Genomic DNA, 25,466 nt, shown 5'->3' on the forward strand with positions numbered 1-25,466 from the left:
AATTCTATTAATAAACCTGCAATGCATGATACAATCCCTACAATTAAGAATTATCCTGCTAAGAAGGCAATACTGCCCTTTCAAAAACAATCTGAGTGCTAGGCTTATCTCTTAGTACTTAGGGCCCTGACTTGACAGGCTCCTGTCCTAAAAGTTACTACAGGAGCTCTCAAGTTGGTGAGTACTCGAAGGTGCTGGAGGCTGGAATGTCTCCCCCAACCTCCTACCCCCAATCACTTGTCCTCTGCATCTCTTCCATTTGGCTGCTCCTGAGTTGTATCCTTTACAATGAACTGGTAATAGTAAGGAAAGTGCTTTCCTGAGTTAAATGAGTCATTCTGAAGAATTATCAAACTGATTTATAGCTGGTCAGTCCAAATCATAGCCCCCTGGGACTTGAGACTGGCGTCTGAAGTTGGGGCTGGTTTGTGAGACTAAGCCCCTTAACTTGTGGGGTCTGCACTTACTCCACATAGCATCTGAGAGAGAATTGGTGTTGGGAAAGAAAGGTATTTGGTGTTGAGGGGGGAAAAGAACCCTCATTTGGTGCCAGAATTGGTATCAGGAAGACTCCGAGAATCCCATTTTCCTGCTTCTTTACATGGTTAGTGACTTTACATATTCAATGAAACTGGTTGTTATAAATGATATGTTGTAGAGACCTGGATTCTCTTTTGTCCCTCTGAAAAGTAAAATTTGTTCTATAATGCAGTTAACTTGGCTGGACTCAAACTCCAAATTTTATCTCCTCTGTATAGAACGATAGCTGAGATCTCTGCTCAATTTTTCAGCTTCTAGATGCTGGTTGTTCAGGACTCCCCTAGAGTTTCCCCTAAAAATGAGTGCTTTAGTCTACAGCCTAGGATCTGATTAGATTTTTATGTAAATCTGGGGTCTTGGCTTATCTGGGGCTCCCTTCCTTCCATGACTTTCCCTTGACTGTTTGGTTATTCTGCCCCACAGACCTGTAAGGCTGCAGTTTTCCGTCACCTGAGCCTCCTATGGATTAGGCAATCATTATAGAAAAACACTGCAGACTTGCTAATCTCGTCCTTCTCCCCTCCAGTTTCCGCTAACTTCTGGTCACTCTCCTGAGCCTTCAAGTAGTTGTGTGTGTATGTTTGTGTATAAATATTGTTGTTTAGATGTTATAACTGTTTTCTGTGAGTTTGACCAACTAATTCCACCATTACTCAGTCACTTGCTTATGATATGAAAATGAGGTACGTTCTTGAAAGCAGTACCATAAACAGACAAAAAACAAAACCGAAGAACAGGTACTGTAAGTTTCTGTCATGTTTAATGCCCCTGTATATGCTTTGGCCTGAAAGCTCAGCTCACTCATTCATAAGGCCTCTGGAGCTTTCCCACAATTAGGATGTCACTCAATGTTTTACCCTAATGATTAAGAGTCCAAATAGCTTGGTTTTTTAATAGGTGTGGTAAGCTGAAAGAGTAGTTCTTGATTATGAATTTCCTAAAACAATAAAAAAAACCCCAAACCTCCTTTACTTAGACAATTAAATATAAACCCTAAATATTATAATAGATACTCCTAAGAATGTAATTAAACAGGGTGACCTTTAATACCTCTATTGTTAAGAATTACCACTACCATTCACTGTTTAAGTGGATACTCTTGGTTTAAATTCTTCTTGTACTTTATCTTCCAAACTAGGACCTAGCTACTTAAAGTGCACTGCATGGACCCCCAGCACCATCATGACCTGGAGTTTGCTAAAAATGCCTTCACAGACTCCACTTGAGCCTAGGGGAGTCAGAGTCTGCATGTTGACAAGGTCCCCAGGTGGTTCATATGCACGTTTAAACACCCGCGAGGGCTAGCTATGTTCACAGCCTGGAGCTGCAAGTAGAAGCATTTGTTAGCGTTTTCAAAATCTTGTTTTTTTCTGTTTCAGCCTAAATGAGAAAGAAATTCCCAAGAGACAAGCTAAAGCCAGGGCCTTTAATCTGATTTCCTGATTCTTCCCTCTCGGCCTGAACTGGGAACTAATTCACGAGGGAGAAGTGAAGACTGCACCTTTTCTCTGGTTTCCTGTTTCTTGATTTCCCTGCACTCCAGTTTCTGAGGGTGATGAAGTGGAAGCTGGCAAAACCGTTGTCTGAGTTAGAGCCTGTAAGTACTTTTTTTAAAGATTTTATTTGTTTATTATTTTAGAGAGAGAGATAGGATGTAAGAGCAGGGGAGGTAGGAGCAGAGGGAGATGGAGAGGGAGAGAGTCTCCAGCGGACTCGGAGCTGAGCATGGAGACTGACTTCGGGCTCCATCCCAGGATCCTGAGATCGTGACCTGAGCTGGACTCAAGAGTCAGACGCTTAACCAACTGAGCCACCCAGGCGCCCTGGTTAAGTATTTTTTTTTTAACCCCAAAACGAATGTTTCTTAGTTGCTTTGAGAATCCCTCGAAGTTCTCTCTTCTTTCTTTTCATTTCCTTCTTTTGCAAATACTGCTTTGTTTAGATTCTTTGTGGATAAAATTCTTTAAGAAAGAACTCATTTCTAAAAGGGCACTCTTTCCAGGTCAAAACCAGGCTTATATTAACTTTTAAAAAAATTGAATAAACCTTGAACAGTTTTAGAGTGGGAAACATGGCAGTGATATCTTCGTGGGTTTATTTATTCTTGACGGGTGCTATTATAATTCCTGTACCAAATTTCCTCTTTTTCTTACAATTCTGTCTTCTTTTTCCCACTTCTCAGAGAGGGAATTATAAAGCTGTTTACTATTCCTCTCTCTGTAAGCATGGCAACTGAAAGGGAAGAATAAAAACCCAGGTCTAAAGATAATACACCATGTGGATAATTAAGAATTGGCCATAGGCCTTCTATGGCTTTGAAATGGATTGTACATACACTTCTCATTTTTAATATTCTTACCAGGAAAAATTTTAAGGACTAAATTTTGATATGGGGAAACAGAAACTGTAGGTTTTCTTGTTTCTTTCTCATTGTCCCATAGGAAAAGCTATAGCATGCTTCCTGTAAATGAGTGGCAACTAGTTAATGCACTCTGGTTTTTTGTTTTTGTTGCTTAGTTTTGTTGCTAAGCAGAAATGCATTTAATTTTGTCACCAAACAGACAAGAACATAAGGCTTGCTTCAAAGTCTGAAGTAAACTCACCTGCTTTTCATTTCGCCTAATCAACCAGCAGAGTCCACAAAACTGCAACCCTGTTTGTAAAACATTGAACCTCTGGCATTTCTGGAGGTTTCATGGGATTCTGCCTTGTAGTGTGTCCCCTACCCTTGCCATGAGATATATAGTTTTTCTGCATGTTTAATGTCTTCTCCAGAGACCAACTAATACTGAAGTCCTGTGAGGAGACACTGTGTTTCTGCCTCTGGGTTTCTGGCTCTTTGTGAAAAGCCATTGCGTTCCCTCCGCTCTCCTTAGCTTTGGTTCCATAGTCATTCTGGCAGCTGACACAGAGAAATAGCAGGCCAGCTAGCTAAAGTGAGTGATGGGTCAGCAGGGGACAGCCTGTTGAACAGCTGTTAGTCATCAGGCATTGATGGAACATCGATCTTTCTTTGTTCCACGTTTTAATGAACTTCCCAAGAAGCCGGGACCCAGAGTAAACCGAACTTTCTCTCTCTCTCTCTCTCTCTCTCTCTCTCTCTCTCTCTATATATATATATATATATATATACATAGGAAGCATTTTATATAGTTTCATGCACTCTCTTTGCATCACAGGTGAATTTTTGAACCAGATTCCCCCAAGACATAGGTAACAACTTTTGAGAGTTGTTGGAATTTTCAGGATATTTAAAAGTCTCAAAGAATTAATGGTGTTTTCTTAAAAATTAAAAAAAAAACTTAATATGGGCTCTGTATGACCTTGACCAACAAATTTTTAATTTTGGAAAGAAATAGAAACCAACCTACAAAGTACAACTGGCAAACCTGTCCACCACTAGCCCCACTTTTCTGAACGCTGATGTCGACTTGATGAGACCTTGTCCAGCTCTTCTCTGATTTAGAAACCCCAGGGTCCTAGTAACAGTGTGGGGCGGTGGGTTCCTGAAGACACCTCTCTCTCAGATTCGGTAAGAGTGGCAGCGACATAGGAATTAGGGGGAAGGGATAAGATGTACAAGGCACATCCGAATTAAAGTCGGTGATATTTACAAAGAACATCACGGTCACGCTCACCCTCCACATGCCCCTCATCCTCAGCTTTGTGATCACATACAAGTTATGAAACTAAGAAGGGGGTAGAGAGTGGAGAACAAAGACTTAAATAAAAGAACCATGGAAAATAGATGTTAACTTGCCATTAGGAAAACATCTCACACACTCAACTGTATACATCTCCCAGGTGAACACTGGTATGCCCCTAGCTTGGGAGGTCTAGGACGTGGCCTGGCAATAGAAAGGAAAGACTGAGAGTGTGTCACATGCTCATACACATCTGATAACTCTTCGTACTCTCTACCTAGACACCATGGACCGAGTTGCTTTTTAAGACCTATCATTGTAGGTACACATATGCATTTTACGTTTTATTTCAAAAATTTAATATACAATTCTTACCTTATAGATGTGTTGTTAAGAAAGTCACTCAAAGATTTTGATTGTCCAAATGTCTCTTTTTCCTCCTCTGATAATTCTCTTGGATAATATTGTGTAATGGCATTTTTGGGATATGTCCTAATATATTAAAAGAAAATTGAATACCAAAAATTAGATCAAAGGAAAGTAAATACAGGTTGTGACAGGTCAAAGGTTTCTTTCTGTGGCAGTAATAAAATATTATTTTTTATTTAAATTCTATATATTGAATATTTTTCTTTATCCTAGATAATGGATATTGACTACCTTTTTGAAATCCTTTGAGTATTTATGTATTTGTTTCTAACATAATCAAGTTCTTATTTTTTAAAGTTTTTATTTAGATATTTTTAACTTACAGAAAAGTTGTAAGAAGGATCTAAGGAACTCTCATACACTCTTCACCCAGATTCATCCGTTATTAACATTTTGCCACATTTGTTCATCATTCTCTCTTCATTTCATTAAGTCAATGTTTCTTAACCAGTGCAATCCTACCCCACCCTGGGAAGTTTGGGCCATATCCAGAAACGTATTTGGTTGTCACAAATGGAATGTGCTACCGGCATATTGTGAGTAGAATCCAGGGATGCTGTTTAACACCCTACAGTGCACAAGATAGCCTCCCACAAAAGAGAATTACCCAGCCCAAAATGTCAGTAGGGTTGAGATTGAGAAACTCTGCTCTAGATACACAAAACTAAAAACAATTTACGTTTCAGCAATGATGGCAACGTGATCTCTGGGAGAAGGCTTATTCCATCCCGTCTGCCCTCAGTGCTCACCTCCACCCTTGAACATATTCTGTTGCATTTGGCCATTGGCAGTCTCACCCACTAGACTGGGGGAGCTCCTTGATCTTAGGGTATGGGGCTATAGAAAGGTCATATGGCACAGTCATTAAGAGTGTGCACTCTGGTGACACACTGCCTGGTTTTGAAGCCTGATTTTATCACTAACAAGCTTTGTGACCCCAAGCTAATTATTTAACCTCTCTGTGTCTGTTTATGCATCTCTAAATGAAATTCTCGAAGTACCTGGCTCATAGAGTCATTGTAAATTGGATGCGTTAATACATGCCAAGCTTTTAAAACAGTGCCTAGCACATTATAAGTGCTCAAAAAAATATTAGGTTGTATTTAATCTGTGCTGAACAAATGTCAGTAAAATGTCTCTGTGAGAGGCAAATACATTAAGTGAAGAGTAATGAAACAAGGAGTAAAGAGAATTTTATGTTTAATAAACAATTCATTCTTTTTCCCCTAGCTAGCTCAGTATCAGTAGCACAAAGCAGAGTGCTGGAAAGAAAGAATGTTGGTATTGGAAGCAGAGAGACTTGGGTTCAAATCTTAGCTTCACCTCTTAATTCACTAATGTGTCCTCTGGGTAGGATGAAGTAAGAAATTGCATGGCACCAATGGGTTCATCCGAGAGACAACAAGACTAAGAGCCACTCTTATTTTTTCAGTGTGATTTGTTTCATTATTTCTCAGCAGATTTATTTGTGATTGCTTCAGATTTAAATTATGTTCTGAACATTGAGCTTTCATTTTTAACCTGGCTTTGCCTCAGTTTCTTTCTTTCTTTCTTTCTTTCTTTCTTTCTTTCTTTCTTTCTTTCTTTCTTTTTTTTATAATAATATTTTTTTATTTATTATGTTATTCACCATACAGTACAGTTATTTCTAAAATGAGGATAGTGCCTGTCTCAGAGGGCAGTTGTGAGAATTGAGTTGCTGTGTGCCAGGTGCTTAGAAGACTGCCTAGTGTGCGGCAAGAACACTGTGAACTTCTGCTTTCATTGTCAGTCCTCTTTGAACCTCATCTTTGATTTTATGTTTTTTACTTCCATCAAAATCATATCTCTCAGCCTCTCCACCCTAGACTAGCTACCCTTCCTGATTTCCTGATCTTGGTAAGGAGGACCAGCATTCTCCCAGTCACCTATTTGAACCTTTTGATTCATATATTTTATTTTCATCTTATGGGTCAAGACCTTCACTTCTCATCTTTTCACTCCATCTGTATAGATACAACTGTCTGTTAGTATGAATCGGCATTCATTGAAAGACTACTAAATCTAGAGTCCTCTGGGTTCCTGTTGTTGGAAGTTCCCTGTCTTTTTCTGAGTCTACCTCCCAATTCTACCCTGGGTGACTCATTCTTGTCGCTTTTCTGCACTCTGGCAGGAACGTAGAAGAAATCTCTGGCCAGCTTGGCTTAGAAATTTGTCTCAAAGTCTAAGTTTCTTTGGTACTAATGTCTCACCTCTCTCCTTTCTGTCTCGGCCTGACTTCTTGGTATTTATGGATCTCTGGTGTCCTGATTCTCTGCCCAGACTTGACTACTGATCCTGTCTTTAGTTTTTACCCCCTTTAGTTCTGGCCTGTCTATTCATCTGCCTCCCTCATTTCTGACCCATTTCTTATTCTGGTATCTATGCATATGTGCTCTGACTTTAACAATGCATTTTTATGGTTTCTGAGTCATTGGTTTACATGGATTTAAAAAGCACTTTTGTATTTCACTCCACACTGCTGATTCCTGATTCTCCTGGCCACTGCATATTTCATGGCCCTCCTCTTGACACTGAAATCAAGTCAGTCATCTGTTCTGCACATTCTTCTTTAACTTGATCCATCTCTTCCCTGCCTTCCTCCATTTGATAAATGTGTGTCAGGAAATATCCTAGGAGTTGAGGATGTGGAAATAAACAAAATAGACAAAGTTTCTGTCTCATGGAGCTTACATTTTAAGGCAGGGTGTGGGTGGGAGGTGAGAGAAGAATGACAATGACAAACACATATCAAGTGATAATAATAGCATGAAGAGAAATAGAGTAAGGGAGTAGACAGTAATGGGGGTTGTTGCTTTTATAGACGGCCCCCAATTTATGATGCTTCCATTTGTGATTTTTTTACTTCAGGATGGAGTGGAAGCAATACGCAATTCAGTAGAAACTGTACTTTGAATTTTGGATTTGGAATTGTCCTGGGCTAGCGATCTGCCATCCCATCCTCTCTCATGAGGCTGGGCAGTGGCAGTGAGCCAGAGCTCCCGGGCAGCCACATGAGCATGAGGGTGAACCAGCCATACACCGACGACGTTCTGTACCCACATAACCATCCTGTTTTTCACTTTCATTATTTAATAAATTATATGAGATAGTCAATACTTTATTATAAAATAGGTTTGTGTTAGATGATGTGGTCCAACTGTCGGCTAATGTGAGAGCAGCAGGCAGAGGCAGGAAGATGTGGAAAAGCAGACATTCTGGAAGCTGGAAGCAGCCCATGGGGCTGGAGCACAAAAGCTTGTTTCAGAACAGGATGCCAAGCCTGGAGTGGCGGACAATGCCTTGTCACGGAGGAAGGAGGATCTAATGCCATCTGAAGGGCTCTGGATGTGGTGCGGAGCCAAAAAAGAGATTTAGGCAGTGACCTAACACAATCTGCTTTGGTATGCGAGAACAATCACTTCGGTGGTGGAATAGAGCAGTTAGGAGGCAAGGGGAGAGACAACAGGGCCCCAGCTCTGAAAGCAAGAGCGTGTTATTAACAGCACCAGTTATTGTCCCACTTCGCAGTGTTTACACTCTTACAGACCTGTCTCTCCTGTTCCTATTGAGATCTTATTTATTTTTTTTCCTATTGAGATTTTAAAAGGCATCGTTGAGTATAATTAGATCTTCCTGAATTGCTCTGTGAAGATCTGTGCTGTCATTGTCAGTCCAGTCCCATTTATTATAAAGATCTTTCAAAATAAGCATGGATGTTGCTAGATTTTACTATAATTGCCTTTGAAAATATACAACCCCATCGCATACTTACCATCTTGTTTGAGTACTTGTGTCCTTGATTTTGGGGACTACTTGCATGCCAACATCTTTCTCAAGTTGCTTAAGGGTAAAATGTCTATCTGGGTAGGCTGTACATTCAATATAGGCATCTTTTACACTGGAAGCATTTTGGTCACTGAACTTAATTGGCGCTCCAAACTCACTTCGTTTTCGAGAAATCATATATGTAATCTGCAACACATTGAGCAGTAAAAGTAACATCATCAAGTTCATGGAGAAGTGGATGTGTGGTAGACAATACTGGAGCTCTGCTCAGATCCTCTCAAATCTCTTTCTGTACTTTCTGTTTGCCCCTCCAGGTCTGTGTGCTTTCCATTATCACCTCCCGCTGCTTTTCTGCAGAGCACTGCTCTAGGGCTACTGGGACCACTGTGGTACGGAGAATAGGAAGTGACTGGCACTCACCAGTGTTGGACTGGTGGGAGACATGTGTAAGCCCATCTCCTTTGCTTCAGTTTGGGACAACTCGGGTATAATTTACACTCCAGAGTTCCCCTAGGGGTTCAAGCTAAAGCCTTTCTTTACAGGTCTTTTGTCTGAGATTGCGTCCTTTTTTTTTTTATGATTTTATTCATTTATTTGACAGAGAGAGCGGGAGAGAGCATAAGCCAGGTGGGGGGCGGGAAGAGGGAAGGGAGAAGCAGACTCTCCACTGAGCAGGGAGCCTGATGTGGGGATCAATCTCAGGACCCTGAGATCATGACCTGAGCCGAAGGCAGACGCTTAACCTACTGAGCCACCCTGGTGCCCCATGAGATTACATCCTTATAGGACTTCTGCTATGTCCCTGTCCTGCTGCTTTTCCTATTATTCTGTGGAGCACTTTCATAATAAATCACTCACATACAAATCTTCTCAGGGGCTGCTCTGGGAATACCTCTGGGTCAGTTTCCTCTGGTTGCTGTAACCAAGTGCCACAGCCTGGGTGGCTTAAAACAACAGGAGTTTAGTTTAACTCTTCTCCCAGATGTAGAGGCTGCAAGTCCAGATCAAGGTGTTGAGGGGATTGTTCATTTTAAGGGCTCTGAGGGGGAATCTGTTCTTTGCCTCTATCCTGGCTTCTGGTGATGGCCAGCAATCCTTGCTGCTCCCTGGCTTGTAGATACACCACTCCCATTTCGGCTTCCTTCTTCACATGGTGTTCTCCCTGTGTCTGTGTCTTTGCATGGCCATCTTTTTATAAGGACACCAGTCATATTGGATTGGCTACCCCCATTTCCTAATAGGGTCACCTATGAAGTACTGGGTGTTAGAACTTCAACATATCTCTTTTGGGGAATACAGTTCTGCCCTTAATACCCAAGTACCTCAAACAATGACCATTCTTCTATCCAAGGAAAAACCACATCCCCATTGGCAAACATAGCAAACTTTACAGATCCGTCAGGAATCAGTGTTGTTCAGCATTACAGAGAGGTAACACACTCAAGATCATATCCAAGCCTCTGACCTGCTTTGTAGATTCCTTAACCGATTCTTCCTCAATTTCTTTTTCACTGCCCAAAGACACCCATGGTTTAGAGATAGGTGGCTTATAAACATATACATCTTCTGGAATATGCTCTTTATATTCCTCCTGTTCTTCTGGTACTTCTGGGGGCTAGAGTAAAATAAATAGCACTCTAAAATATATGACCAAAAGTAGGTTATAGCTGCGTGTGTATATTTCACAATAAATTTTATGTTTGTATAAATTAAGCACTTCCTTATTTTCTTTATTCTTGGTTCGTGTTTTTCAATTAGGAGAAGGAAATTAAGCAAAAGAAAAAAATAGCCCATTTAAATTTCACAGTAGCCCTGGAAATAGATACTATTGGTGCCACCACTTTGCAGACAAGTGGGTCAGTAACTTACCCAAAGTTTAGGTAAGTTCTCCTCTCCAAGAGGAGAACCAGGGGTATGGGACAAAGAGTGGGTGGCCGAGAGCAATGTTACTCCAGATTTATTGTTTCTACTCTCATTGGGTCAGTGGGCAAATAAGTAGAGTATCTGCTACTCTGAGATGTTTGATTTAGCTCATCCCACATTTACTGCTTACCTACTCGAAGTGCCAGAACCCTGTCCAGGTCCCAAGGAAAGAGAGCTGAACAAGAATATTCATAACCATGTATAGGTCTCCCGCAGGGGTATTCCTTTCTTCTGACAATCAACAAAATGCAAGGACTTGGGGTATGCTTACGTTTAAATAGTTTTCTTTGCCCTCTTCGGTTCCAATAAGATAAAAGTTAAGTCCATATCTGAAGTCTTTGTCATAAACAACCAGAAGCTCATCTCCAGGATATTCCTATAGGAATATAATCAAAAGAGAAGGTCAGTTTTCATTCAGTTTATTCAGACAAAAAGTCACTATTTTTCTAATCAATCATAAAAGATAACCATAGTGCTAATCTATGGCTCATAATCCCAGATTGTAAAATTATTCTATTAACAAAGCTCTTAAAGCTCAGTAGGTCCAGGGAAATTTACCACGCAATTTTATTTCTAACAGGGAAAAAAGAAGCATTCCTTTTATTCGGTGTTGGTGCTCAGTAGCATGTTTGGAGACAAATCAGACCAAAATTATGAATTAAAAAATTAAAGCAGTATAGGAAAATAAGAGTAGATTCCTATTCTAGTTGAAACTGGACAAGGATAAGCTTTTCTGGGTATGAAATAAGAATCAGTCTCCGTTAGGTGTTTGCTTTTCACAGAGGATTATCAAGCAGAATTCCAAAGGTGTGGGCAAGCTAGCCTTTGCCCAATGTAATGGGGGGGGGGATGCCACAGATTTGAACTGAACAATCTCTCTACTTTGTTATTATGTACCAGAAACCTCTTGAGGCAGGTCTGAAAAATAAAGAGGGATGTTGTACTTACCTGGATAACTTTTTTGACTGGATAGAAATCAGATACTGCCCCTCTGTTCTGAAAGTCTGCCAAAATATCTTCTTTTTTGATAAGTACATAAGGTTGTTCATCTGTGATGTCTTTGTCTATTCGGCAGTTAAGTATTTCCTGGGTCTGGGTAGTTAAAACTAAAGGATAAATTTCTGGATGACCTGGAGTAGGCAAAGTAGAATTTGGACATTAAATATAAGCAATTAAAATATTAAGAGGAAACATGCAGTCGTTTGCTTTAAATAATTATCTTGGTTAAAATTTTAAAAGACTTTAAAAATCATTGTTCTTATTTTTAAAGTAAGTATATCCGTTACAGAAAATGTCAAAAAAGATAAAAAGAAGAAAATAACAATTATCTGTAATACTACTTCTCAAGAGAGAGCCTCTATTAATAGTGTGCTCTATTTCTCCTATCTCAAGCCATCTTCTCATTTTCTTATCCTTTTTATCACCAGTGGCTTCCAGGGTCACAGTCTAAGCTCTGCATCTACCCCCAAAACTTCCTTCCCCAACTCTCCCTCCCAGGGTCCTAGAACCCTCTCCCATCTTCTCCAGACCCTATACAACTAGACATCCTGACACCTTTTCTCTTACTGCTCAACAGATGGACCGGCGGGTGGGGAAGTGCATGTGACCTCTCAAGGTGGAATTTGGGGCTTATTTTCCTATAGAAATATTTACCCCCCCCCCAGTGGCTCTATGATACAGTTATTCAGGTAATTTGGGGGGTGGTTAATGACTATATGCATAACGCTGATTATATGTGGAAATACATTCCAAATGGCGATCAGTTGGCATAATACACATTTGGAATACAAGTTGTTCATAAATCAGGGACAAACTGCCATTTCTCTCTCCTCGGGAGTTGGAAATGGGAGAGCTGGGATCCAAACTAAGGTCCCTGCATTCTTACCACCATGCTGTACTTTCTCTCTAATGTGTGGACACAGCAGAGCACAGGAGAGTGTCCTGCCCCTTCCTTACACATGGTCAGGGAGGTAACAGATTACTCTCCACAGGATGCCGGCAATGGCAGTCACTGACCTAGTGGCTGATAGAGCAGGAACCACAGACTCCAGCTCTGCATAACTCACTCCTCAGAATCTTACTGTGCCCTACAGACCAGAGCCCTCAATATGCATCAATTGCCCTGCATTTTGAATATGATATGAAGTATGGATTGAAGTTCATTTTTTTGCATATAGATGTACAGTTGTTCCAGCATCGTTTATTGAAAAGACTGTCCTTTCTCCACCGAACTGCCTTTGCACTTTTTTGAAAATCCATTGACCATGTATATGTGAGCCTACTTTGGGATTCTTCATTCTCTCTCATTATAGTATCTTTTAAAAATAGTAACAACAATTAATGCGAACCATCTTTGTGATGACTCCATGTAAGGAAGTGTGCGTGTACTATCTAATTTAACTTCTGCAATAATCTCATGAGGTAGTCTCGCTACCTTGTTTTTCACACAAGGAAGCAGAGGCTCAGAGAGGGGAAGTCATTTGTGACCACACCGTCATTAAGTGGCAGAATTATGAATTGAGCCAGGTCTAATTTCCAAAACTGTGCTATTAATCACTTGTGGTAAACAGAATAGAGTCTCCCTGAAGGTGTCCACGTCCTAATCCCTGAAACCTGTGAATAAGTTCCCTTTTATGACAAAAGTGACTTGCACATGTGATGAAGGTAAGGAACTTGAGATGGGGAGATCATTGGGCCCCCAAGCAGAGCCCAAGATAACCACAATGGTCCTTATATGAGGAAGGCAGGAGGGCCCAAGTCAAGAGAGGAGATGTGACAAAGAGGCAGAGGCCAAAGAGAGGAAGATTAGAAAATGCTACACTCCTGGCCTTGAAAATAAAGGAAAGAGCCAAGAGTCTATGAATGCAGAGAGCCTTAGCTGAAAAAGCTAAGGAAGTGGATCCTCCCCTCAAAGCTTCCAGAAGGAGCCAGCCCTGTTGATATCTTGACTTTGACCCAATGAAAGTAATGGCAGACTCCTGGTTTCCAAAACTGCAAGATAATAAGCCACTTAATTTTTAAGTGGTTTAAGCCACAAAGTTTGTGGTAATTTGCAGCAATAGGCAATTAATATACCACTGATATTCTAACCAAATTAAAGCATGATTTAGAATTTGGGTAAATTATTTAACTTTCGGGAGTCACAGCATCTCTATCTATGTAATGGTCATAATAATGCCTACTTCATAGAGTTAAACAGATGAGAGGTGTTTGCCTGGCACAAAGGTTTTGCTCCATATATATTAGCTAAATGTAAAAATCACATTTATTTTCTAGAAACCTCTTGACATTGCCCTTTAGACCCTTAGGCAACAGTATTTTAGTTAGCTTGTCGCTCCCTTGGTTCTTGGAAGGAAAGGGAATCCTAGTTCCCTGGGGCATGAGCCTCAAGTCCTAAGTGACAGTTGACAAAATCAGGACCCCACAGCAAGAAAGTCAGAGGGGTCCTAATGTTGCCCTCGAAGGTCTAGAGGGTAGAGGAGAGATGTTCTAGTATAAGGTAAATCAAGACCTACCCTCAAGTCTTACTACAATGTACTGAGGTTTTCTTTTTTTCTCCTTAAATAAATAGACATCTATTTTTCATCCCATTTACTTTCTGCTGAAACATCTCCATCATGCCCTGTTCTCAGGTTCGTGGATTTTTCTTGCCAGTCAACACATTTAGTCAAGAACTATTTATGGAGCAACCGCTATGTAAAATCATGGTGTTGGTACTAGGGTTAGACTATCTAGAGGGGGAGACAGACATCAAACAGACAAATACACTCAGAAATACAGTAGCACAAATCGAGAAAATAGAGTGAAAGCTAGAAGTCGGAACTAAGGAGACTGGGAGTAGTGGTGGTCTCTTTAGACAAGAAAAATAGGGAAAGCCATTTGTTCATTCATTTATTCAACAAATCAATCAACAAATATTTGCTGAGTGCTTACTATGTGTCAAGATCTATTCTAGGCATTGGAGTACAGTGGTGAACAAGAGAGTTCCTGTTCCCCTGGAGTACATGTGTGCATGTGTGTGAGTGAGAGTGAGTGTGCACAAGGGCCAGCCAGGTGGTGTGAAAATAGATTGTAAATGCATAAAGAAATAAATACAGTCAATCTTCATTATTCATGGGTTTTGTATCTGCAGATTCGCTTGCTAAAACTTATTTGTAACCCCGTGCTCACTTTGGCAGCACGTATACGAAGATTGGCACAATACAGAGAAGATTAGCATGGCCCCCATGCAAGGGTGACACACAAACTTGTGAAGCATTCCATATTTAGAAAACAAAACAAAAATATGTAACCCCAACATCAATAGTCATCGTGCTTCTACCATCATTAGTAACCATGCTTACGGTGGCAAAAAGTTTGAGTTGCCCAATGTGCACGTTCCCAGCTGAGGTCAAACAAGCTGATGCTCTCCATCTTGGATCAGTCCTCAAACTGTAAACGAGTGTCCTTCCCTCTATTTAGTGCCAAATTTTTCACATTTTTGTACCTTTTCTGTTGGTGATTTTGCCCGTTAATAATAAGGAAATCCTCTTGCAGAGGTGGGATTGGAGTGAGATCTGAATGGTGAAAAGGAGATAGATGCGTAAAGATCTGGGGGAAGATCTATCCAGGTATCAGGGATAGCAAGAGCAAAGGCCCTGAGGCAGGAATAACTTTGATGTGCTCTGTGCTAAGCAAGGCTGGTGGGCTCTAGGTTGGGGTGGGGGGTGGGCAGGGGGAGAGGAGAGAGACAGAGAGAGAGACAAAGAGGAAGGCAGAGCCGGGACTGCTATAATGGCAAAGTAAAGCCATGAGAGAGTTTAAGCAGGAAAGACACATGACCAGGTGGTGTGCAGAATGGGTTGAAGGAGAGTGAGTGGAAGCAGTGATACCAGTTGGGGGCTAAGGAACCAACCTAGATGAGAGATGTGGAGGTCTGGACTAAGGTTGCAGATGTGGACATAATGGGAAGTAGATGGGATGTATTTTAGAGGTGGAATGGTTTAGATGGGGATGGGAAGGTGTTGAGGGGGAGAAAGGAGTCAAAGATGACTTCCAAGTTTTTGGGTGGTACATTCATTAGTTCAATAAATCATTTATTGGGCAGTGTGCCCTGTTCCATGGCCATTAACTATCAGCTGACATCCTCCTGCCATCTCCACTCCCCCTCTACCACCCTGGCCCAGGCCACCACCCTCTCTTTCCTAGGTTCCTGCAATAGCTTTCTGACTGCTTTCTGCTTCTGTGCCTGACATTCTCAGATAGGTAGCCAGGGTGACACTGTAAAAACAAGTCAGATCCCATCACTCCACTGCTTAAATACCACTTGAGTAGCCTCCATCCTACATGACTCAAAGTCAGAGCCCTTACAACAGCCTACAAGGCTTTTAGATCTCCCTCCTCCCTACCCTTCACTGTTTCCTCCCTGTCTCTAAACACAAAGGGCGTCACCTAAGTCCAGTCTAAGAGGAAAGTTTCCACAACAACCAAAACAAAAGGTCCTGTTGGAATAAGATAATTTCGCCTCTAAAAGTAGGAGTCACATTAATTTGGTTGTCTAGGTTCTAGTTTATTTGCTTAAAAATTAACCTCTTTACTTGAAATACTTTGATCTTACCATGAAGTACAGATAAGTATTGCCCACAAATCAGAGCCTTAAAAATATTATTCTAATGAAAGTAATAACTTGCAGACTAATAACACTTTCTAGTCTCCTCCGTAACCATACTGTGTTAGATTTCTGAAAGACTGCTCAGTTCAAGTCTATTTCTCAGTTTGAAATTCTCTCTTCCACTCCTTTATTCTTTTTTCAAAATTTTTTGCTTTATATTCTAAATGACATAATGTAGTTTTAGCCCATGTACATCTTGATTAATCACTTCAATTTGTATTTTTGTTTGCTCATTGCATATTAAAATATTATAAAGCTGGGGTCATAAATTCTAAATTATATTTCCACTTACCCATGCTCTCCATATTTATAGGTTCTCTTTCTTCACTATCTAGAATAAAATGATGTGACATTTACATTTTTGAATCAAACAAACGTTGTAGTTAATTACAGTCTTTTACCAGCTTCAAAGCACAAAACATAAACAAAGATACAATGAAGATTTAAACTATTTTATGAAAGATTAAATAGAATTTGAATAATTATCTTTTCCACAGAATTATCTCTTAGTGATATATTTGCTATGGCATGCATTATATGACTTTTAACAGGTATTATAATGAAATGAATCAAAAATAAGAATAAATCTCCATACTTTAAATTCCATTTGTGGTTGACTTTATGATAGCAAAGCTATTTCGTTATTTGATACATTAAACCACAGTCATCTTGGTGGTTAATATACATACAAATACTAGATGCATAAAAATCCCATTAATGAAAAAACAATCCTACCAGGTAATGCTTGTTTGGTTTTGCCCCGTTTGGGTTTTTTCTGGCCACCTGAGCTTTTTTGTTTTTGAGATTTTGGTGCCATGGTTCTGACTTAGGCTGCATGAAGAGATAATGTCATTAGTAAACTCTATTTTACAGTTTCAAATAATAAGCATTATCATTTAGTAAAACATAAGAATATGTTTTCTCAGCTTTGCCTCTGGTTAAATCGACATGTGTCTTCATAGAATGGCTGTCCTATGACGGAAGGTTTATTGTAACAACAATCTTACTGATAAGATCTTGCCATTCTGGTGGAGCCATGCAGCTGAGGTACACAGAAACCACATGCCAACACTTCGAGTTTCCCGCCATAGGCCCGCCGTGAAAGCAGGACGGAGGACATTGGTTCCCCCGCCTCTTGCTGCTGTTCCCATCCCAGGGAGTCGCTGTCTGCTGCCCCGTGCCCAGCTCCCCAGCAGCTGCCCCAGCCACAAAGACAGGCCGAAAGTCCACGGGCAGGCACAGGCCCATAACATGCATATTGGTACATCAGTTTTACACTTCCCATAATTTGAATAGTACTTGTGTCCTAGTATGTGTGCATGTAACCACTGTGCCCTTATTTGTGCTGTCAGAGAATGCCTCCAAAAGTTTCTGTGGAACTGTTCATCAGTTTTGGCTGAGGTCATTTGCCATCCGATCGGATCCTTGTCATCCCCATGGTCACCCCTGTCTCGTCTTGTTAGATGGTTAGGAGTGTGATTCAGGCATCTAAGCAGCAAGGTTGAAAAATAGACTCTGCCGTTAACCAGCTGAGTGATCCTTGGCAAATTAGATGTCTTCTGAGTCTCAGGTTTTTCATGTTTAAAGGGGATGATAATAATAGAACGTACCTCACAAGACGGTTGCAATGGTTTAATAAAGTTTTATCGTCCTCAACTTAGGTCAGTCAGGCTGGTTTGCCTAGTTGTTTTTTTTGTTTGTTTGTTTTTTAAGATTTATTTATTTGAGAGAGAGAGAGAGCACGAGGGTAGGGGCAGAGGGAAGAAGGAGAGACAGACTCTGAAGCCGACTCTGCACTGAGTGCAGAGCCCGACGTGGGGCTCGATCTCACCACCCTGAGATCAGGGCCTGAGCGGACACCAAGAGTCAGACGCTCAACCGACTGTGCCACCCAGGTGCCCCTGGTTGCCTCATTTTAACAAACCTATTTAGAGTGAAGATTATTTCATAGTCCACAGTCAGAATATTCTGACTTGGTTTTATGTGTCAGCCCATGATGACTAAATCTGAAACAAAGTGTGGGGGGTATGTTTGTGGTCTACATTTTTTTACTTCAGACTTTTCACATGTGTTTTTTCAAAAGGCAATAATGATAGCTCATGTTTGTTGAGTGTTTACTATGTGCCAGGCACAGTCCTAATTTGAGCCACCCTTTTAGATAAGCATTTTATGAATACTTTTATCTTCATCCCCATTTTATAAGGTAAAACAGAGGCCAGGAAACTTGCCTGAGGGGATACACAAAGTATGAGCGGTAGAGTCAGGGTGTGAGGCCACCCAGTCAGGCCCCAGTGCCCACAGTTTTAATCTTTGTACAAGACTATCCCTTGGCTTTCAATGGTAACTGTTCACTGTGTTTCATTACATATGAAATTATTTAAAATCATTGTCTTTACCTAGAAACGTATGATTTTATGATTTAATCAGCATTTTATAAATCTGACTACTTGGGAATTTCTACTTTTTAAATATCCTGCAATGAATGGCTCTGACCCAACTTTTCAGCCTATCAAGCATCCTCCAGCCCTCTTCTCAGCCTCAGTATGATTTCAAATCTTGGACCTTGTCCTTTCTTCAGAAAATTCTTTATCAGTGTACCCCTCTCCATATTCTGTTCCAGCTGCATTTGCCTTAAAATACTCAAAACACTCTGCATACCAGCTGGATTTGCCCTACCCACATATACACACATACCTTCACCATCAGCACCATCACCATTCATTCCACAAAGATTCATTGAGGAATTGTGGTGCACCAGATTCTGTCCTAGCTGTTAGGAATACAGCAGTGAACCAAATAGACAAAACCCTTGCTCTGCTAGAGCATATATTCTAGAGGGAGACAGACAATTCCGGGGTAGGAATATGCTCGGCATATTTAAGAGAACAGCGGGAAGGTCAGGATGGCCAGAGCAGAGTGATGAGGGGACTAGGAGATGAAGATGGTCAGAGAGGTGATGAGGGTATATATTAGTCAGCTCTGCTAGGGTACTAAAAGCCCTGCAGATCTCAGTAATATACAACAACAAACGCTTTTTCTTCTTATGTTCTGTATCATAACAGTGAGTGAGCTACTGCTTCAAGTCTTATTCTGGGACTCAGGCTGAAGGAGCAGCCCCTCTTTGACAGCCCCTACTTTCATGGCAGAATAAAAAGCGAGAGAGCTACCAGAACTGTGTAATGCCTCCTCAGTCTTCTCCGTAGCACTGATGTACTGTCCTTTCTGCTTGTATTCCATCGGCCCAAGCAAGTCACACGGCCGCTGTTACCTGCTCCCCACCATGCACACATTTCTCTGCTCGTTTAAATCCTACTCATTCCTCAAGGCTCAACTCCAATGTGACCTTCTCTCTGAAGCCTCCCCAACTTTCTCACTCAGGCTGAAACAATCTTGTTTTCCCTGACACCCTCTAATCACGTTCTATGTAATTATACCAGGTCTCCGCAAAGGCAGAAGGCCTCAAACTCAAGAGCTTCCTGAACGAGGGCTGTGAATTGATTCAGCATGCAGCATACACCATGGGGAAGGAGAGAGAAATCATTGAGCAGCAGTTAGGCACTCAGACAAGGCCCTTACTTTCAAAGTTGTAATGTTCTCCCATTCATCTTCATTCTTCATCTACTCCAGCCCTTTTGTAACAGACCTGAAGTCACCTAACTACGTCAGCCCACTCTAATCTTTTCTTCTTTGATCCTCTGTGCCAGAATCATGGCGTTTTCCTTCTCCTCCCTCCCTCACTCCCTCCCTCCCTCCCTCCCTCCCTCATTTACTGAGCTCCTGCCCTTGCACAGCGATGCGCTAGACAACACCTGTGAACCGGTCGTAGTACCCGCCCTGACAGTTCTTAGACTGTCGTTAACTGCTCTCTCCTTGCTATTTTTGTCTCCTGGCTAGCTGGACGTTCTTTGAAATCAGGGAAAGTTTTGTAGTTTTTTGCAGTCTTCACTGTCGTCAAGCACATCGCTGGCCCGGCGAGTGTTCCAAGCGCCGTTGAAAGGAGTAAAACACTTGTTTTCCAAGCCTCCTTTCCCATTCAGACCTCCCCTTACCTGATACTGCTCAACTGAAGGGAAAAGAAAACTCTTTCCAGTACCCTGGTGGAAGCTCCTCTGGGAGCTGGAGATGGAAGTTCGATTCTCCTCTCTCATAAAATGTCCCAAGAGCTCAAACGGCAGCTCCCTGGCAAGGGGTTACTATGACACATCCGTTGATAAGAGGAAAGAGGCGGCTCCTCTGCTGAGATTGACAAAACACCACCACCAATACAGTGTCCATTCTCTAGCCGTCTCTTCAAGAGCGCCCTTGTGATTGGTTGCTATGATGCTGAAGTCACGCAATTTGAGCGGCGGCAAGGTCCTCGGTTTTCCGCTGGCAAGGAAGGAGTTGTGCAATTTGGGCTCGAGTATAAGAGGGCGGTGGCTTGGCTTGACCCCAGGACCGACAGCCATGCTTCGCACCAAAAGATGCGACAGTGCAACAGTACCCAAAGACGAATCCTTCTAGGGTGTGCTCTCTAGCAGCAGGGGATGAAGGATGATAGGAAGATCGAGGGCTTGAAACCCCTTAGGACAGCTCTGCTTACCCCATTGCCGGTCTGGGGGCGGTCCCAGGAACCTGTCCTAGATTCCAGTGTGCAGGAGATAAAATCTGGCTGGATTGGGTGTCGTGGGTGTCCCGGAATTCTGATGTGTTACATTTTCCTCTTGCCAAAGTAATTTTTGTATAGTTTGACTCATACTGGAAGTCTCAGGGGAGGAGGATTAAATCCCTTAGTAACTCTATGGCTCATTTTATCTGTGGTTATGGGTCCTATGGGATTCTTACAGGGAAACTCATCTCCCTGAACACTGGTTCTCCCTTTCCTTAAAAAAAATAATTAAAACTGCCTAATTTGTAAGCTGGCAGAATTTAATAAAATATGCAATTGACTGCTGTAATTGGTCCAAATTAATTTTTTACATCCAATTTAAATGAAAATATTTAATTGAGAAGAGGCTTATAGATTCATGACATAGTGAAGATATGGTCCTAAATAGGATGACTTTACATGATGTGTTGAAAGATCACGTATATTCTTTCAAATTTCTGAAGAATTTGTTTTTGCAAATGAAAATAAATTTTACTAAAGAAATCATTAAAAAAAAAAAAAAACCGGAAGGAGGATTTACCATTCTGACATTGTGACAATCTTTTCCCAGGCTCTTCTATTCCCTGACACTGAAAGGTTAGTTTTCCAGTGCTGAGCCTTCTTTTCTTACTCTGCACCTTGCTGGTGGCATATTTAGTCCCCTTAGCTTTAGCCATTCTGCAAAGCACATCAAGGACTTCCATTTCTTTATTTTCAGCCTCATACATCTCTTAAATTTCATTCAGACCTGAATTTCCACTACCTACTGGATACTTCCAAATGCATGTCTCACTTAGTTCATGGTGTTTAATAGTTGCTAGATGAAGATATTGAATGAATAATTACTGTACCACAGGCATCACAGCTTAGCAGAGGCAAAAGTCAATTCATTGTCTTTCAGATATCTTTTGGGTATTTTTTGGAAACTTTTTTCCTCCTTTATTTTCTACCTTAGGTAATAATATCCACTGTCCATTGGTCTGCAAAGCTAGAAATCTGAGAGTCATGCCTCACTCCTACTGCTTACAGTAAATAGGTCACTAAGTCCTGTCATTTTCCTTTCCTAAATTATCTCTCAAATAGTTAATCTCTTCTTAGCCATCCTCACTGCCTCTGCCCTATCTCAGGAAGGCCTTATTTCTTTCTTCTTCTTTTTTTTAAAGATTTTATTTATTTATTTGACAGAGAGAGACAGTGAGAGAGGGAACACAAGCAGGGGGAGTGGGAGTGGGAGGAGCAGGCTTCCTGCTGAGCTGGGAGCCCGATGCGGGGCTCGATCCCAGGACCCTGGGATCATGACCTGAGCCAAAGGCAGACGCTTAATGACTGAGCCCCCCCCCCCCCCAGCGCCCCAGAAAGGCCTTATTTCTCAGCTAGATGGTGGTAATAGTCTCTTGACGTGTTCTGTTTCCTCCTCTCTCATTCGTTTGCCACTTTGACATGGAGTGTTCTACAACAGAGATTCAATCTTGACCTCGGCTTGCGTAAATATTTGCAATCTGGCATAGGAAACTCAGTACAAATAGGGTTCTGAAAGATGCCTCAAACATATCTAAGAGATAATGAGTTATTTTTCTAACCTCATTTCCTGGTTCCTCATTTTCCCCGTTCAACCCATGTGTTAGTCCAGTGCTTCTTAAGTGAAGCCCCTGAGAGCCGAGGGGGCATAAAAACACAGGGAGTGGTGATAATAGGGTGATGGCAAGAGAGTTACAGCTTGAAAAAGACTTCTGAAACTCAGGTATATTTGTTTCATATAAAGAATCCATGAAGCTTTTGCATTCTGCTTCACAGATGTATTCATGTTTATTTTCATTTTTAAAATGTCTAAAATCCCTATTCAGTGTTGTATGTCAATCATAGTCCAATAAAACTGGAGAAAATGTCTAAAACCACTATTTATTAAAATTGACACAAAGTGGAATAAACGCAAAGAAGCCCCAGGCAGCTGGGACATGCTCGTCCTGTGGTTTTCCACAGCCCCTGGCATGGTGCTTCATAGGCCCAGGACTTGTCCCAGGATGAGAGGCAGAGCTCTGGTTATGCAGAGCTCACTACTGCTCCCCCTATCTGCCAAGCCCTTTAACAACTAAGCATTTGCTCATCCCACACCTCTGCTCTATCTCTACCTCAATCTGCAGTGCCTTTCTTCATCTTCGTTACCTAGTAAGCTCCTATTTATTTTTCAACACCCAGCTCAAATATCACCTTCTCTGCAAAGCCGTTCGGGCACCCAACAGAATTAGTCACTCTTTTCTCTGTTTTTCCATTATAGCAAGTATGACGCTGTGTTGTGATGACTTCTTTACATGAATGTCTCCCCCGCTGGACTTCAGGGGGGAAATGGTGTCTCTTTCCTTCCTATCTCCATTGTTTAGTGCAGTATCTGACATGGGTATCTAGTAAAACATATGTAGAATTATTTAATTGATTAACTATTCTTGAGAACCCATCTAGAAAAAGCTACCTAAAAAAAGTATCTTTGCATTCTTCTAAAGAATTTCCTTTCCTTAAAAAAAATTTCATAATCCTTTGCAGTCAGATTTAAGGAAGTAAAGATTATAACCTTGTGATTTGCATGAGACATCAAGACTCTTTGTCATCTTTTCTTTAGAGATACCATAAGGGGATGACAATTGGAGAAATGAGTCATAAGTCATGATACCAAGAAAGTTAGAAATTAAATGGAAAATGTTTAGTAATTTCTTCATGTTACAAACTCAAGTTACAAATGATTGACTGAACATCTGTTTTTTCCTGGGAGTGGTCAGAAATGAAACATCCCCGTGGTGGCTAGTGAACACTTATATGCTCTTCCAGGGGATGCGGAATTAAATTTGCTTAAAACTTGAAGATATGTAAAAATTAGTTTCAGTTTTACTAGTTGAGTGAAAATGTAGAGTCAAGAATTTGTAGTTGAAAATACTATTCTGATTATTTAAGGACATCTTGATAAGTTTCAGATTGTATTTATAGAAGTGGAATCTGACAAATTAGATATGAGGTGGCTCTTTACTAATTATTTTAGTGAATGACTCCCCCATCCCTTTTAATAATTTTTTTTTAATAAAAGAGCTCAGAAACTAGAGGTTGAGGACCCTGAATAGGAGTCATTATGCCTTTTTTTTTTTTTTTTTTTTTGCCTGTGTCAGTATGCCTGGGAGGGAGAGAGGGTGGCAGGGAAGGAAGGGTCCTTGTTTGAATTCTAAACGGCTGGGATTCGACATGTTTGAAAAGTGTTCGAGAAAACTATTACAACCTATTGCATGAGGAACTGAGGAGCATCCTAGCAGAATACTCAGCTTCTGAAATGAGAAAACAGAACAGTCTGACCTGGGCACAAAGCTTTAGCTTTTGGAGGAGAGGATCAATTATGGCAATTTAAGAAAAAATGAGCTAAAACCTCAATACGAAATTGGAATGTGTCTAACACTAAAATGAGGAGATAAGCATTTCTGATGATTTCTACACAGAATAGCTTGAGTCTAACAGGAACTAAAGAGGATTACCACCCCCCCACCCCCCGCCACCCTCTGCCACTGCAGCCCCCATCAGAATTGCTGGAAGGCTTGGGCAGCAGATGTCCCTGGAAGAACCAATGCGGGAGCCGAGGAGGAAAATATGTGGCCACGTGGTCACAGAGTGGTCTTATTTGTAGGTATAGATGAGACTCCATTCTTTACACCCAGAAAGAGTTGGTGGTGGGAGAGTCTTTGGTGATGATAGTCCTACAATATCAGTGGGCATCAAGAGCCAGTGAAATATCAGTTCTGGATGTGTAATGATTATTACTATTAAGGCACTTTAAATATTTTTAAGAATGGAATCATTCAAATAATACTGTCTTTAAAGTTAGAAAATTATGTTGGAGGCTAAACTTGGCACTTTCTGGATAAGTGATATCAAACAAGCTATTAAACTCTGTTTCTCAGTTGTACATCTGCAAAATCTGGGAAGACAATGCTTTTCTCAGAGCCAAGCCAGATAAAGGTTGAGAGCAGCCACATTGCTGCCATCAGGGGCATTTCTCGAAAGAGATGAGACTTTACAGTAGTGAATTAGAAATAGGTTGTCAGTTAGTCCAGCTTTCTACAAGGGACTTCTTCCATACCAGGAGAGGGAGAAAACTGATTCTTCTCTCCACCAAGAAGACAGCTTTAGATTTGAAATAGAATCTGTGTTGAATATTTTTGTCACTTGACAAATCACAAGGTTTCACCAAAAGGCAATACCCCCATCTCTGAGTTCAGCCACTTTGAATGTTTAAATTTTGAACAGTTTAATACGCTCTCCAGAAGTTGTTTAGTTTGGAAAATTGTGTTTAATAAATTATTTCAAATGTAAAGAAAAAGTATACATGTTAACAGAAATCAGTTTTTTCCTATTTCCATTAGAAATATGGTGAATGAATTTTTAAAGAATATTATTAGTATGAAGGGATGCCTGTCCAGATTGCCCACAGATCTTAATCTGTCCCTTCCCCTTGGCACTGCCATAAAAAGGCCAGTAGTGACTCAAATGTGGTGCTTCCTCATGAATAGCTGTGGAATAAGAATTAATCTTAAATTCCATTCAATTTGTAGACACTGCCTCTGCCCTTTGATGAATAAAGGTAGATTTGAATATTCAACAATCTACTAGATATTTCTACTTGAATGTCTAATACAGGGTTATCTAAAGTATGGCCCCTCAGATCACAGCCAGCCAGGAAATATTTGCTACTAGTCTACTAGTCCAAGAAAAAATTTTACCCATCTGCAAAAAAAAGTACAGAAATTAAATGTACTTAAAAACTTTAGAGCAATTTGATGGAGGAACTACTTATGTTACATACTAACAAAATTGA

General features: G+C 40.9%; 1 protein-coding gene, 1 long non-coding RNA gene and 1 other non-coding gene across 5 annotated transcripts in view; 2 read left to right on the forward strand and 1 right to left on the reverse strand.

Annotated features, from left to right (window-relative positions):
- Positions 1–20,172, reverse strand: part of DNAI3 (dynein axonemal intermediate chain 3) — a 63,174-nt gene extending 43,002 nt beyond the window's left edge. For 2 of the 3 annotated variants that reach the window (XM_008690655.2, XM_008690652.2), the window contains exons 1-8: positions 20,043–20,171; positions 16,729–16,824; positions 16,286–16,324; positions 11,292–11,473; positions 10,615–10,719; positions 9,886–10,035; positions 8,407–8,606; positions 4,560–4,676 (exon numbers count right to left, since the gene is read on the reverse strand). In XM_008690655.2, the coding sequence (XP_008688877.1) occupies positions 4,560–4,676; positions 8,407–8,606; positions 9,886–10,035; positions 10,615–10,719; positions 11,292–11,473; positions 16,286–16,324; positions 16,729–16,810 (875 nt within the window). In that variant the 5' untranslated portion in view covers positions 16,811–16,824; positions 20,043–20,171. Of the gene's footprint in view, positions 1–4,559; positions 4,677–8,406; positions 8,607–9,885; positions 10,036–10,614; positions 10,720–11,291; positions 11,474–16,285; positions 16,325–16,728; positions 16,825–20,042 lie in introns of all 3 variants that reach the window. The other variant, XM_040627086.1, reaches the window with a different exon arrangement.
- On the forward strand, positions 1,534–7,750 carry LOC121102067. Its single transcript, XR_005834122.1, has 2 exons — positions 1,534–2,137; positions 7,503–7,750. It is a non-coding gene; the product is annotated as an uncharacterized LOC121102067 (long non-coding RNA).
- On the forward strand, positions 14,506–14,612 carry LOC121102167. Its single transcript, XR_005834255.1, has one exon. It is a non-coding gene; the product is annotated as a U6 spliceosomal RNA (small nuclear RNA).
- Positions 20,173–25,466: the final 5,294 nt, after the last annotated feature.

This window comes from Ursus maritimus, unplaced genomic scaffold (assembly GCF_017311325.1).
Source record: "Ursus maritimus isolate PB19 unplaced genomic scaffold, ASM1731132v1 scaffold_12, whole genome shotgun sequence".
Taxonomy (NCBI): domain Eukaryota; kingdom Metazoa; phylum Chordata; class Mammalia; order Carnivora; family Ursidae; genus Ursus; species Ursus maritimus.